The sequence below is a fragment of the Cygnus olor genome, chromosome Z (genome assembly GCF_009769625.2).
Source record: "Cygnus olor isolate bCygOlo1 chromosome Z, bCygOlo1.pri.v2, whole genome shotgun sequence".
Lineage (NCBI taxonomy): Eukaryota > Metazoa > Chordata > Aves > Anseriformes > Anatidae > Cygnus > Cygnus olor.
In genome coordinates this window covers 70876470-70892834 of record NC_049198.1, presented here as the reverse complement: position 1 = coordinate 70892834, position 16365 = coordinate 70876470, and the positions used below count along the sequence as shown (strand labels likewise).

The 16365-nt window shown below is 39.7% G+C and overlaps 1 protein-coding gene across 2 annotated transcripts in view; it reads left to right on the top strand.

Moving 5' to 3' along the window:
- The first annotated feature begins 2077 nt into the window (after positions 1-2077).
- SUSD1 (sushi domain containing 1) overlaps positions 2078-16365 on the top strand; it is a 48337-nt gene continuing 34049 nt past the window's right edge. For both annotated transcript variants that reach the window (XR_005815249.1, XM_040541084.1), the window contains exons 1-7: positions 2078-2331; positions 4068-4199; positions 5402-5557; positions 6221-6373; positions 7607-7783; positions 10252-10431; positions 12404-12583. Coding sequence is in view for 1 of the 2 variants with exons in the window: in XM_040541084.1 (XP_040397018.1) it covers positions 2247-2331; positions 4068-4199; positions 5402-5557; positions 6221-6373; positions 7607-7783; positions 10252-10431; positions 12404-12583 (1063 nt within the window). In the remaining variant the exon portion in view is untranslated. The remainder of the gene's footprint in view (positions 2332-4067; positions 4200-5401; positions 5558-6220; positions 6374-7606; positions 7784-10251; positions 10432-12403; positions 12584-16365) is intronic.

Sequence of the window (16365 nt, the reverse complement as noted above, 5' to 3'; positions counted from 1 at the left end):
AACTTTGACAGGGAAAAGATTAAAAATCTTATGCTCTCTGGAGCAGAAATTATGTATCTTTTCCTGTATTTTCATGAGACAGATTTTTGTATGAAATATGCTGAATTTGCCCAAGCTGTATGGATCAGCATCTTGTGACACTGATCTCTACCTTACTCTCCCGAATCTTTGTCTTTGTAAATAAAGTAACTCAGCACCTTGGCAGGTGACAACAGACCAAATGTGATCTGTGACTTTTTTCAGTATCTGATTCACATCTGCATCCAGATTAAAAAGACTGTTGGGAGTCTGTTGTGAACAGGACAAAGACTTACTATTTTAACTAAACTTGGATTAGCATTTTCAGATTGCAAACAGAGCAAAGTACTGGAATAGATTGCATGTGAATGCTGTGAATCCAACATCACTGTCATGGTAAAGATCAGGATAGACAAGTATGTCAAGAATCATTTTATGTAGTCAAGCTTGTGTTAGAGCAGAAAAATGGATTAGATGACCTAACATCCTTTTGACCCTTATTTCTTATGATTGTGCTTTGAATGTAAATATATAAACAACATAGATGTAATTAAAGTAGCCTTGATTATTTTGTTCTGAAGTGTCTTAAACTAATCAGCAAACAAGTTTTTTCTTCCAGTCTAGGTCTTGTATTTTCTTCAATCAATACATTTCCTTGTAACTTTCTTTAAAGAATGTTTATATGTTCTATTTTTAATTTATTCTCTTTATTAATATAATAATATTTCCCTCTAGTGCATAAAGTGTTTATAATTATAAGAGGTTGCTGCTACTACTCTTTATGAAAGGAACAGTAGAAACTGAAGTGTCAGAGGTTTTGTATCTTGGTTGGCTACTAAGGAAGAGGAAAACATGTCATTTGCAAATCATTTCCAATACATTGAGCAGAACATCTCTCCGAATCACCTCTTATAGTGATAAACTACTTACCACCATTGCGAATGTGTGCCTTCAGCTCCAGTAGCTTATGATAGAAATGTGTGGTACCAGCATCGATAGCATGTTGTTCTAAAAGCAGGATCACTTGTGAGGACTTTGGCCAATGCCAGGGAATCAAGTCACTTAGTGTCCTGGTTGAGATAACTAAGGGTAGCAGAAACTGGTTAAAAATGTATGCATACTTAAGCTGACAGAACAGTAATTGGGAATACAGGAAGTGATCACCTTATATAAATAAAAGAAAAATAACAAAAATTGCAGTTTTATGAAACTGGATTTTATTTCCATTGAAATCAGATGCACAGTTTGGTCTTTGTTGTTGTAACACAGCAGATGCAGCAGTGAAAGATGATGTTACATTAATTAAACTCGGTGTCGATGGCAGGCTTGACTGCCTTAGTGGCATCAATGCAAAGCCAACACAGTGCATGAGTAAACTCCTTCAGGAAGCTCATTAGAGTGTATAAAAGTTGCCTAAATCTGTCTTTGTAAGGCTTCCCCCATTCTTCTCCTTGGCACTTTTCTATTGCAGTGGTGATAAGCTTTAGGAGAATTATTGGTCATACACCAGAAACCACTTCAGGCAGCATGGCTGGTGTTGATTAAAAACAGCATCTGGGGACACTGCTGTATGCTGAGGAAGGCCTACAAGGGGAAAAGTGCTCCTCGATTCCAAGTACAGGTATGTACTTCACGCTAAATTTATAAAACCTGACGTGCCGGCGGCCCAAGAGCTGTCAAGCCACCGCTTCCCACAAGCTGCCATCACCAAGGGCGCAGCGCCGCCATTTTGTCCAGCTCCTGTGGGGGGGCAAGGGGACTCCATGGCAGGCGGTGGCATGGCGGGGCTGGCACCCGGGGCGAGGTGTGACCTTCCCGAGGTGCTTCCCCCTTTCCCACTAATCATAAACAACCCTTCCCTCCGCTTCGCCCCCCTCCTTCCCGAAGGCTGGCCACCACGGAGCCCTTATCAGCGCTGCCACCCGCCCGCCTGGGGCAGAGGCGGCGTCCTGGGGAAGGAAGGGGTTGTGCCAACGAAGAGAAAAAGTATATATATATATTAAAAAAAAAAAAAAAGGAAGAAAAAAAAAAAAGAGAGAGAAAGTTTTGTGGGCAAGGGCTCTTCGGCGGAGGGAGGAAAGGGGCCTGTCCGAGGGGAAGGCCGGGGGCGGCGATAAGGGTTGGCCGTCCCGGGGGCAGGCGCTAGGGGCAGCGCGACGGCAGCTGGCGGGGAGGATGCGGAGGCGCCGGGGCCGCGCAGCACTGAGGGGCTCGGAGGCGGCGGGGACATGAGCCCGGGGGGCGGCCGGGCCCTGCGGCCGCTGCTGGTGGTCCTGGCGCTGGTGCTGGCTCCGTGTGCGGGGCGGCGGCGGGGTAAGTGCGGCCCGGCTCCATGTGCCGCCGCCGCTGCCGTGAGGGCGGCATCCCGCAGCCGAAGCCGGGAAGGGCGAGGAGGGGACGGGAGCGGAGGGTTTGGGGAGCGGTGGTGTCCCCGCGGTGTCCTCGGGATGTCCCCGCGGTGTCCCCAGGGTGTCCCCGGGGTGGTGGCGTCGAGCAGGGGCCGTGCTGTGGGGCTGGAGCTCGGGCCCGGCTGGGAAGGTGCCCTCAGAAGGGCTCCCGGGGGGGCCGGGTCTTGTGCCCCACTGAGAGACCCTGGGGGCTGTTGAGGGGAGTGAGTTGTGCAGCTTCGTCTCTTAGAGGTAAGGGGGTGGAAAAAAAAAAGTGTTTTTTTTTTTTTTTTATCTCCCGGAGCAGCAATCTGAGGAAGACACTCCCATTTCTTATCAGAAGATTGAAGCACCACGAGGGAGTTCTTACCGTGGCTGTTTTTAAGAGTAGTTTTCTAATCGATGTTGGCTACCGTGAGGTGCTGACAGGTTTTTGTTTTCTGTTCTCGCCAGGAGCACAAGCAGAAAAGTGTATGCAAGTGTTGGGAGTTAGGAGTGGGAGCCCGTCGTGCTTCCTGTGAGCTCCAAGGAAAACGAAAACACTGTGCACGTGGACAGGGAAACTGCCCTTCTGATAAATTTGAGGCATAAAAAAGCTAGCTGGAGTCTTCCGCTGCTTTCTACTTCAAGTCATGTTTACTTATTTGGAAACTATGTAGAAACACACAGAATTTTGTCAGAGGTGTAACATTTGCTGTCAGATTTGTGTTTTGTAACAACCACACCATCCGTCTCAGTCCTAGCTGTCTTAGAAAAGTAGAAGGTCCCCGTTGCGGTGACCAGCATGCTGAGACAGTATCAACCTCTGCACTGTGTGTTACTTTTAAGAAATGTAAAACAGGTGTAAGCATATACAGGCTTTTTGTCTGCATTCAAACCATCTGTTCTGAGGTTTGTTGCTTGGAAAGTGAGTGCATGTCTGAAGATAACAGGAACAACCTAACAAAAAAAACCAGAAATGCACATAATGCACAAAAAGTATGAGTACAAATAGGGGAGTAAGTTCTTACTTTATGCTAGTTTCATGAATGCTTACATCCCTATCAAATTACATAAATTAGGTATTGTGTGATAAGCTGCTAAATTACTCATAAGATAAATTAATTTCTAAGATGATTTTAATAAAGTCACTTCTGTGGTAGCAGCATTCTCAACGTCAGTTTTATGAATAGCTTATATACCATATACATATGGATGATGTAAGATACCAGCAGACCAACGGATAGTCCAAACATCCATGTGTAAGTGAAAGAAAAAAAAATGATGGAACAAACGAGGAAAAAGAAAACAAAACCAAAAAAGGGGAATGAAAATGAATGTAGAGAGAGATTAACAATATTGAATAGAGCTATTCATTATATGTCACATAAGCTTTGCTAACAACTGTCATGAAAAGCTGGTTTGCTGTGAAAGAATAGATGGATGGATGGAGAAAACTGTCCAGTATAGATATTTTGTTTACGCTTCCTTTGTTGGTGTGTCTGAATATTATGGCTTTGTTTTTCCTGCCTGTTTGAAAATGAGGTAGAAGGAGATGGGATTTTATTCTATGTATTCTGATCAGGATTTTACCTCCACTTCAAACTCTGTACCACTTACCCATAGCAGACCAGCTTTATGTTTTGTTGTTGTTGTTTTAATTGTTTCTTTTTGTTCTTAAAGCAATTGTGAACCGATCAGTTCCAGATGTTTGCGCGACTTGCCACATTCATGCTACATGTCATCAAATTGAAGGAAAAAGTGCCTGTATCTGTAACTATGGATTTGTGGGGAATGGAAGAACCCACTGTCAAGGTAGGCTATGTGTTAGTAAAATGGTAGGAAATTGTACGTTCTTAAAATGTCATTTCTTAGGTAATATTACTGAATTCTTCAAAACACAATAAGAAATTTCTGATTTCGTGGCAGAAATTCCAAAACATAGAATATGTGTGGATTGTTTTTTTTCTGTGTGTGTGCGTTTTCTTTTTTCTTTTTTAATGGCTAGCCGTGTGCAGTACTTCACTTGTACTGAATGTAAGTATTGTTTTATTCTCAGTTTTTGAGTTATTATTCAGTTTCTAGTCTATAATGAAGAATTGTAAATTCATTTTGTGTCAGAAAATGAGGGCTTTTATAAAACATTTGCTTTCAAAATGCAGTGTATTGGAATGGATTATTTAATAATTTTTTATCCTAGCTCCAAAACAACAACAACAAAAAGTTGGTTCCACTTCAGTATTCTTTTCAATCGTTGTGAACTGAGAACTAAACAATAATGCTGACAATTAAAATTGTCATTCTTCACTGATTTTTTCCAGTTATCTCAGGTTACCGGACAATTAACAATTAGCTTTATAAGCTGAAGGTCTGTTCATAATAACAGTGTGCCTATATACACAAATTTCTTAACTGTAAATATCTTACATGAAGAGTGTTATTTAACACTTTTTTATGGCTGTAATTAATACTGTCCTTTTAGTACTATCTCATACATGCCAAATCAGTATGGGAATCAGAGGCTGACATCAAATAATGTGTCTCAGGGAATGTAACAACTTACCACTGCTTAGGGGGGAAGGTCCTCAACCTCTGATACCTTCCGTTCCATCTTTTCCCCTTCCTCCACAAGCACTGACACCCACTGGGCCCAGTTATCTCATTAAGCTGCATATTTTGCCATGTTAATTCTCTGCCAATTGAGTGCATGGAGGAAGATCAGCACAAGTTCCACAAGTGCAGACAGTGCATGCTGGAAGGAAGCGTAGGGAAGAGCAGTCCTGATTTCAGCAACCCTTAGGTCAACTTGAGCTGTGTCGTGAAACTTCATTCACAGTTTCATTCAGGAACAACAACCTCTATTGGTCTAAATACTCCATTTTTCAAGCAGTGTTTACCTCACGATTAACTCTGAAAGAAAAACAGCAAGGGGAAGTCTGATTGCATAACAATGAGCGAGACGAGGTGGGTATTCTAATTTTTAGTATCTCTCTGATGTATTTTAAATTTGCTTGTAGATAAAGACGAATGCCAGATAGGAGCCAACAAGATCTGCGGAAATCACACGCTGTGTCATAACACGCATGGAAGTTTTTACTGTGTTTGCCTTGATGGATACCGGGCCTCTAACAACAACAAGACATTTATTCCCAATGATGGCACGAACTGTACAGGTAGACACACAAGGAATCTTGATCACCAGGAATCCAGAACTTCATTTTCTACTGCACAAGTCTTTCCTTCTAGTCATTTCAGAACTTACTTCCTGAAACTGTATCAGAGTACTTTCTGCTGTGTGATGCAAACACTTATTTGACATCTATGTTCTAACAGCTATGAATTGGTTCAATTTTTCATTCTTTACTCTGTTACTGTAAATTACTTCTTCAAAGTCACACTTGATCAATAATATCTCCAGAAAAAGAATCTAGATTTAAGAAAACAGGATGATACTTATCTTTCCCCCTGGAATGTTGTCTTCTTGTTTAATGTAAGATATTAGTCTGCTCCTTGTTAAGTTCACGGACTGTTGTGATTAAGATATTTGCAGCAATGGGATTTTTCTGGAATTGCTGTAGCAAGAAATATATTAGACACTATTTTTCAGATGAAACAAAAAACACTTTAAAAGACAGCTAGCTACAAAATTCTGAGAGTGTCCTCCTTGCAGATGCTTGAGCAGCAGGCATGATAAGCTCCTTTGTTTCCCGGAAGAGCAAACAGGAGTTACGTAGAACCCTTCAGGGAATGCTGTATTTGTTTTGAAGTTGGGTCCTATGGTAATTAATTTTTTAAAATCTGGCATGATGTGTATATATTTTTCTCTGAACTTTTAGATATAGATGAATGTGAGGAGTCTGGGCTGTGTGGTCACAATGCAAGATGTGTAAATACTGAAGGAAGCTACAAGTGTTATTGCAATGATGGTTATAAATTAGAAAATGGAGCGCATTCTTTTCATCCAGATGGGAACAAAGTTTCATGCCAAGGTGAGAGTCTTTGGATGCTGTGTGCGCAAGCAGGTAAAATTGAATTTGTCTTGATCTGGTAGTACCTGCTATGGCCTGTGCTTTTAAGCAGCAGGACAGAAGCCCTCTCCACGGACTTGACCTGTCGTATGATTATTTTTTTCTTCTTCTTGGGTTCAACTTTTTCGAGTAATACCGAGGTGTTAGAGTCAACATGGGCTGTGATTGCTACAGACTCTTGGCAGTCATTCAGATGTGCAGCATCAGAGAAGTTTAATAGTGCAATAAAGGTGACATAGTTTCGGAACAGGGAGGCAATATGGCATAATCCACTTGCCTGTGTAATCACACTGCTTGAAGGGAAGGGAAGAGAGGATAAATAGCTTGTGAGAAAGGTCAAGTGAGTAAAACAAGCCTAGGGGAGAGGAATAATAAAATAATAATTTACCCATCTGTTACATACTTTGCCACCTGCATGAATAAACTGCACTGGTTATCTTGCTGTGAGGGGGAAAAAAAACAGAAAACAATCTTTCAGTGTGAAACTGTTCCTCCTTTCCCCTCTAGTTTTCACAGATGCAAAGGGCTAGCAGTGTTACTGTAGCTGTCAGAGTACCTGAAGAACCCAGTTGGAAGGAACTGCCTTGGTTATACGCAGCTCTCATTTCCCAGTCATTGCAAGAACCATCAGTAAAACTCACTGCCTGTAGTTTGCCCAGTTTTCTCAGCTGGAATTCTCTGCTTTGTTTTACCAGAATTGCAGTGCGCTGCATCTCACCAACCAACCCCTCCACCTGCGGTGTGTTGGTGCTGACTGTGCAAAGTGGAGGAGCTCTGTGTGTGCCCCCAGTCTGGTTCAGTGGGCTGCAGGGGCCAAGGGGCAGAGCATTTGATTCCAGCCTGTCTGTAGAACCTCACTTTCCCTGTGCATGAGGAAAAAAAGCTGTCTGTTAGCGCCTGAAGTCTGCCTCTCAGGTTGAAGAATAATACCACCACTGCTGTAACGAGACTGTCACAACTTGGTGTTGTGTGTGGCTCCAGCTGTATGTTAGTAAAGATGTAGATCAGTACTTGGATCATGGTGTTCCTCAGACCATGGCCACAGCATCACCTTAGCTTTAATCTTCTCCTTTGGTGAGCCCTCAGATTGATCAGGGTAGGCGAGTTTTGTGATGCGGCTGTCCTGTCAGCTCTTAAAGTGGTTGTCTGTTGCGATTTTTGTGCTGTGAAGGCTCTTAACCCAATCTTTTGCAGAAATTGGATGTGGCTCCCCTCCTGAAATGGAGCATGGCTACATTGTAGGAAACTACAGCTCGGTACCAGGCAGTACGGTTCATTATGAATGTGAAGAAGGGTTTTACAGCGACGAGGGAAAGTTCTCGTATTGCACTGCAAAGGAAGCTTGGGAGCCTGCCATTTTACGCTGTAAAGGTGAGAAGAGTTTTTGTAGTTTTAAATCTTTCCTAAATTCTCTACTAAAGGGGTATATGGATGGCAAAGTGTGTTTGTGAAAGGCAGTAGACATAGCATAAAAAAGGGGGTTGGGGGGGGGGGAGGAAGGTTGTTGAACCTATTTTCATATTCAGTAGATTCTGAATTTGAGTGTACTTCAAAGCCAATATACCATTTGCAGCATCAACAATGAATTACTGTTTCTGTCAGGATTCTTTACAAAGGTCTTTTACAAGAGCAAGCTTATTTTCTAGTAATTGTATAATAAAATCATGCCACCTCTTTTTGTTACTGTAATGACATTTTTGATACTGACCCTTGCATTTTTACAGATGCCACAGCGTGTTCTTGTGTCTGTCAGCTGAGGCCTAGCAAGCATCTAGACTGCTGTAGCAATTTGTGGGAAAGGCCACTGAGTTGGAAGGTATCAGTGACCTTTCAGGCAAAGACACTATTTCTCTGACAGCTTGTGAAGCTTTTTCCAAAGGTTGACTGTAGCTGCAGAAGAAGCATCTGTACCACCCCTCTACTCTAGATACCTGAAGCGTGCAGTTCCTCACGAGCGTCTTTAAAACTTCTACTTGCTTTGGTGTTCTGATTGCTCATTCTGGTGAAATGCTACTGCTCACCAGTGCAGGACTCTGTGTTCCTCTTGTGAGTAGACAGAAAGTCTGCACGTTAGCTAACTAAGACTAGAAGTGCTAGTTAAGAGAAGTGTAACAGTTCTACAGGGGAGAGGAAGATTGTCATCCTGAAAATGATCAGTTAGAGAAGAGAGTGGTGTACAATTCTTTCCTGCTTTCTTTATTTTTAGAGAGTGGACAGAATGTAGTATTTATGGACGTGTGCATGAATAAGGAAAAGGATGCTAAAGGAGGATGTCTGGAAAAAGTGAAATATTAAACAGCACTAGAAAATTCATGAGAAAGAAAAGGTTAAAGAATTTAATATTAAATTATTAGTAGCAGTTACTGCTAAGTAACAAAATACATTGACATTGAAAATAAAGGAATTGAAATAATATTTTTCCCCCAAATAAGGACAGTGAACTAAAAAACAAAAAGGAAGTGCCCAAAATCTCAAAAGGTCCCTAAATAAAGCCTGTGGAATGCACCTCTCGTGAATTATTGATAACATTTATTTTTTTTTAAATATTCTTCATTGATATTTTGGTCATGTTACTTTTTGAATTCCTGCAGTCTAACAGTAGGTCAGCTTGGAGTTTCTGAGCACACTTCCAGTTGTTAAGTGAAATAAAACACCTCAAAACCCAGGAAACAACCCATGAGTCTGAAATGACAAACTATTTCCCCTTTGTATTGCAATTTCTTTTCCTGGATTTCAAGTAAAACTTCTCTTTTTGTAAAACTAGCATGCCTGATTTATTTATTTATTTATTTATTCATTCTCTGATGAGTCTTTATCACAGCTAACTGAAGAACTTCTCCTGGCCAGGTGTAATGTTGTCTTGTTCAGCAAAATCAATAAGTTTGTCTTCTGTCTTCCTTTCTACGCTAATTTAGGAATTTATTTTATGTGATGATAAAAACTGATCATTGATGGTAGGCCAAACTTGGTGAGATGTCTGGCCTCACATTAAGACACTGAAAGTGGAACGTACCTCTTTTTTGATTTAAATATATGTAAATTGTGTCTTCTAAGAGTACAGCTTCCCTTAAATATTAATAACAAAAATTTGAGGTGAAAAGTCAGTTTTCTAGGGAGTTGTGTTGTATGTGGAGAGGTGTAGTTAAACTGTTGAATAACAGTGTTTTGTCATGCTAATATGAAAACCTTTTAGAAAGTTGATTGCTTAAGAAAAACGGGCATGGTAGCAAATTTACTGCTATTTTTGTGCTACTTGACTTCTTTGTTTTGTGCATTTGTAAATGCCAATTTACTGTGTTTGTGAATAGATCTGCTGTTACAGTGTGTTTTGAACATCATGTAGACTCTTGCTTTAAGAAGAAGCATTTGTCTCACATGTTGCTACCTTTTTATGGCTTTGCATTTCTCTGGTCTTTGTGCACTTTTTAAAATTTCAGTTCCTAAAGAGTTTGATTGTCTGCCTCCCTCTGACTCACTGCAAATGGTATAGAATCAGAAGACCACCCTTAATCTGGTTCGCAACATCAGGAGATTCGTAAGGACAATAAAAACCCAGGACATTCTCTTTGTATTAGCAACCAGGTTGAGGAAGGAGTCGCAGACTTGCATGCCATGCTGAGAGGAAGGGCTGACAGAACTCACTTAGTTTAGAAGCAGCTCCGGAGTAGATGCAGTTCTGTCAGCTGCGGTGGGAGTGTCACAGAGGACTTGAGGAAGAATTGGACGACTGCAGGAGAAGAGAATTTGTTGATAACAGCAAACGAACCTGATAAATGGGTCTGCTGCCACCATTACTTCTGGACAGAACAGTTATTTTTCCTCTTTTGTCCTCTCCATAGGTGTGGATTGTGGGGTTCCACCTTCTATCCTAAACACACGTCCAACATCTGCAAGCAAGACCACGTATGGAAGTAAAGTTACTTACAGTTGTGTTCATGGTTATTTTATCGCAAGTGGCAATCAGACTGCAGTCTGCAATGCCAAAGGACAGTGGGATGGTGCTGATTTGGTATGCAAAGGTAAATCAAATCTGCCTTTGGATTAATTTGAATAGATACTATTTCAGCCATCGTTATAAATAGCAGTCACACAGTCATCAGTTTGAGACACCTTCTCTAGGAATTTGGTTTGTATGGTCTTCTGGCATATGAAGTACAATCACAAAACAACAGCCATATTTTAAGCAGTTTTTAATCTGTGTTGTTAATGAAGTTGCAGTAATTCTTAAAAATTAACATTCTAAGGACAAGAGGTACATTTTCAGTATTTTTTGCATGTTAGACATTGGGATTTCCACGAGATGAAAATTCAGCCAAAACTGCTGCTATTTCCTAGCTTAGTATCTGTTCTGTGGTTAAAGCCACTACTCAGAAATTGAATCATTATTAGTAGTTAGCCTTTCCTTAAAATTCCAGTACATCTTCAAGTTGCTAACTAAGATTGCTGAACCATGCTGTTGTTACTTGACATAACTCATAAATCCCTTCTGTTTTTGTAATTTGGAAGAATGTAGCCTAACAAGTTCCTTGTTAAGAAAGAAACCGAAAGTAACATTAAAAGAAAAAGTGCTTTACCCAGCAAAATTTCTAGTGTATGGTTACTATTGAGCTAATATTAATGACTTATGTGACCTGAGGTTAAGTACAGTCTTTAGTCAGTTTTTACACTGACACAACTTCAGCATTCCATTTGCAGGACAATTAATGTCTCATCAGCTCAGTCCCGTGAGGCCAAGTCTTCTGTTCATTGCAATCAAATGTAGTCTTTTTTTTTTTTAATGGTGTTTCAGCCACTCTCCACTATTAAAATCTTCTTAATATTCTTGTTTAGGGTTACCGCTTTAAATAAAAGGTTGTGTGTGTTACACATATATGTACTTCCACATTTCTGCTTTTCAGTATGATTACTGGATAGCTGTAGGCAGAGAGCTGTATTTAAAGAGCAGTAATTTTTGCATCTCATCACATACTGTTCTTATATATGTTAAACATTCTATACATGTAAATTAGTTATTCTAAAGCTTTTTCTGATATTTTGTAATTGATACACACATTCATACACATTGGCATATGGAAAGATACATAGTCATTATGATAGATGTATTCCACATTGCAATATATACAATTAACTTTTACTCTACCGTCTTCATTTTTTACTTTATTTTCCTTTTTTCTCAAGTAGAATTTCAGAATCACTTAAGATCATTTATTGAAGAGGTTTAAAAGTTTTGTTTTTGGTGTTTAAGCTTTAGTGAAGATAAGATTTTAATTCTTATATTGTTTACTTTTCATAAATGAAGCAATGCAGAACTAGGGTTTAAGGTTCCTTATTAATTAGAGAGTGAATTTTAACCCCAAATAATATTCTTCCATTGATTTGATATTTTTTTTTATTCTTGTAGTTCCCTGAAGACAGTCAAGTAAATGAACTAATTTTGAAGCAGATTACCATATCTTTTCAGTTACCTCTCCAGAGGTCTGAACAATCCATCAGATCTTCCCCCAGAAGTGCTGTTTCTGCTTGTCTGTAGCAGCCTCTTCTTTTTTCAAAGCTTGAGTTAAATCCACTGGCAAGGGGACATAAGCCTCTTGATGCTGTTCTTCCATGTCGCTCCTTGGACCACTTACCATTTTTCAGCTCTATTGTTACTAATGATTGGAAAAATAAAGAAATAAATAACGTGGTGGAGTATTGTTGTGGGAAGATAGCTCCATTTCTAAAAATTTGCTTAGAGATCCTTGTTCTCCATTTCAAAACAGTATGCTGTTTTATTTTACTATTAATCTTGAAGGATAAATGCTCCACCTTTTTAAAAATTCTCAAGTCATGAAATTCCAGGTTCTGAAACACTGACCTGACTTCCAGAAGTCATTAGGAATTAAAAAAATGTGAAGTGGTGTTTGCTGGGACTATTCACATCTCCTTCAATTCTTTGACAGGCCGTCCTTGTTTCCATTTTCACGTTTTGTTATAATGTTTTTTCTGTTCCAGAAATAGACTGCGGCAGACCTTTGCTGATTCCACACACAGAAATCATCTGGGATAACTCTACCACTCTGTGGAGCAGAGTGTACTATCAGTGTAAAGAAGGATATTATTTCGATGGAGACAGGAATTTTTCAGAATGCACAATGGATCAAGAGTGGGAGAATATTACTTATGTATGCAAAGGTAAATATTACTGTAGGAAATTTTTCTAGGGGTGGACTATTTAAATAGTTTCTAATTCCTGTTCTGAAGGTAGGGTAGATGGAAAGCAAGAAATGCCTTTTTAATCTGCAATGTAGAGAATATGATAGTACTTTCAGACAGAAAAGGCAAGGAAGAGAATGGTAACCATGCAGTGATTTCTAGGGGATGTCATGGCTAGATCATGCTGTATCTGCCTTGCTTTTTATTTCAAACAGAAAGGGACTAATGCAAGTGGAGTTTGTTTCCAGCACTGAGAACATTATCCTCTAAAAGACAGTGGAACATCATCGGTCAAGAAGGCGGCATTTAATAACACTCTCTTCTGGGCCTGATACTCTTGTTGTGGTCAATCTTATAGTAGGGGCAATGGACTTGAAAATTCCTTTCTTTTCTTCTCTCCTGATACTCAGAGTAAAATTTGTTTGGAGTTTGTTTGGGGACCTTTCCAGCCTAGATCTCAGGCTTCTCTGAATTTCAGTCCAGGAGGATTGTCTTACAAAAGAACAAATCCTGAGAAGGGAGTTCTGTGAGGAAGGTGTTGTCATACTGTGGGCTTGAAAACAGGATGTAATGACATTTTAATAATAGCTAGGAATTAGCAGATGTCTTGGACTGTGGTAGCTGTGCTCCTCAATATTGTTCTGCGTAAAAGAGGTATCTTGATGACTGTCCATCTCTTGATTTTAAGTAGCATTGCTGTCTTCTGCAGATGGTAATGCTCCTGTAGTTTTGTAGCATCTGTATGTTTTCCAGAGGGACTGGAAGTGTCCCTTTGACCGCTTTGTCTGCTACCACTTCACAGACCAAACCTTTACACAGAGCGTGGCCTCTCTCGCCTCACTTGATGTCTTGGATACTCACTGCGAATGTAAACCATGAGACATCACTTAAAATGTGCGCACAGACAAACAGGTCTCTCACTTGTTATAGTGCCCTAATAAAAATGGAATTGCTGGTGTTAGAAGTCATGATCCATACTTCATTTGCGTTGCTCTCCTTTCTGAATGCATCGAGCACTGTAAAGCTTTGAAGGGTCAGAACCTGCAGGCTGCACTCAGAGGTTTACTGTGGATTTCAGCAGGGTCTTTGTGAGAGGCAGAAGGGTGAATTCCAGCTCTAGCTGTTGGATCAGACAGCAAAAGAAGGTCATAGCTATGGACAAGTAGAATGGAAACACCTTAAAGAAATGGCTTAACTAGTCCAGACATATTTGAAAAAATCATAAATAAGAAATTAGTACAAAAATTAGTACAGAAGTCTCTAACTTCTTAAACTACTATGTTTTTAACACTTATTAACAGTAACAAGTGTCTTTCAAATGAAATAAAATTGCTGTTTTCCTCTGTAGAGCAGGAATGCATGGTTTCACTTTTTTTTTTTTTGTATTTTTTGTAGCAGAAAATTCCTTGGTAAATCTGGGAAATTTTTTTTAGAGTGAAAATAAGATACTCTTGTAAGAATAATGATTCTGTCTGTGTAACAGAAAGGCTTTGGCTATAATGCACAAGAGCATGCAGCAGTGGAATAAAAGATAGTCTAAAACAAGAAGCTTCATTTTCACCTTGCGAATTTCAGAGAAGAAATTGTCAAAGCTGAGCTTTTTTGATAGTAATATTTGTATTACCTGCAGAGGTTGTTCTGGGTATGTGCAGGAAATGTTACACAAGGTAACATTTATTTACAGTTGCATATTTTATAAAAGGGAAATATATAAAATGAAACCTTCCCACTCTGTTTTTTATTGTTGGGTATATTCATCATAGCTGTGAGAAGGCCCGAAAAAATTTGTGCCTTGGTTATATATCTGAGATGCTTGCTCCTAAATCTTCACTTGCAAATGCAGTATATGTTATTAACAAGTCTGTAAGGGTATCTGTGACGGGCAGGGAGAGGAAACAGAGGGTTATCTGAAATGCAAGTGTAGAATGAATTGTTTCTGTCTTTTAGTGAGCTTTTATGCAAATGTTTGACCACATATATTGGGTTAGTTGCTCCTCATTATTCTGATCCCAGAAAACTCCTTCTCTCTGTCTGTTTTCTGTGGAGGTAGTTACTATTCAGTGCTGTGTTTAGCATCTATTGATGTGGGTAGGGACAATATAGTGCCTAAGAAAGGAATACGGTTTACCCAATTTCATTATTTTTATCCAAAGAAAAGAAAATACAAGTTTGCTTTAAAGAATAGCTTCTCAATATTTAAATATGTTTCCAGGAACCCTGTTCACTGCATTTTTAGAAATGCATTTACTAAAACTTCTTGGATACGTTAAGTGAAATACAGTCCTTGCAATAGAAGCAACTGCAGTACACGTGTGGGAAAAGTACATGGGTATGTAAAATGAGTGAATTGACCGGTGTGGGAAGGTGATGCACGTTACTGGTGAAGCATTCAAAACTCTGGCAGTAAGAAACAGCTTCTGGTAGTCATGAGGGAAATGTGACCTCTGTGTCACTGTGATGCTAAGTCTGACAGCACAGGTTTCTCACTGATCAGTTGTGAGTTGCCCTCCAAAGTAGTGTTAAGCAGTAAAGGCTGTCAGCAGTTTGTAGGATTCTGATGCACAGAGGATGAGATGATTCAGTCCCAACATGTTGTGATCCTGGAACTCAGATAGGAGTTTCCCCTGTTCTCTATGCCCGTACCCACTGCATCTGATCCTGATAATGGAACTTCTTCAGTGTCATAACTGTACGTGCATGCTCTTTTTTACAGTGCTTCTTACTCAATGCAATATCAACTTTCTCTTTCACCGAAGGTTAATTTTCTGTTTCATTTCTCTGTATTGTGGCTCCCCATTTACGAACAGAGTTTAGCTGCCTGTCTTCACCTCTGGTGACTGTGTTTAGATAATAATGTGGAACTTGAATATTACAATAATAATAAATATCTTAAAAGCATCTAGGGAGTAACTGTTGTTTTTGAGCCACATCCTAGTAAATGTGTGTTGTATGCCAACACTGAAGATCCTAAGGGATGGTGGATACTTGCTACATACGTGCAGATTTCTTATAAATGCTTCTTCTGAGTTCTGAAGGCTTAGAAGGAGGAGCAGTTTGATGAATCAGTTCAGAGAAGGCACAAGAGATTGTCCATACTGTGCACTTTAAAACGTTGCAAAAGAGGAAATGAATATTTTTATGTTGTAAAAAAAAGTCTTGAAAAAAATCTTAATCTGAATCTGGAATAAACAGGGTAGGACCATCTTTTCAGCTGTAATTTAACTGCAGACCCAAAACAAAGATAATTTTCATGCAACTGAGAGGGCCTACTTACTGTCTTTTTTAATCAGAGTTGTTTTTTATTTGCTTTCAATTTCCCTTTTTCTCCTGTGCTTTGTCCTTAATCGCAATGGCTATTTTCCTGTCTAGCTGGATGTCAGGTTTTACATTTTCAATTGTACAATATAGGGATGATACAGAAAAATAGCTGGGATGTTTCTGTGGTGGCAGTGTCAGTAATTTCCATGCATCAGTGAATGGGTTAATGATCGCTCTCCTACTAATTTCTATTCCCAGCCACGTGTAAATAATTCATGTCAACAGTTGCAAGCTTAATAGAAAAGGTGTCACTCACATCTGTGGGCATTGATTCAAAACCCAGTAGGAATAAGGACCCCATCAAACAATTGGGATAATTGTAGCCATCAGTGAAAAGGATCTGATTGGCCTGATTTGCTGTAAAGGGCTAATTTGATATGTTAAATCCAGATATATGGTAATCTGATAATTTTTTCAATTGCCTGGAAAAAGCACATGTGGAA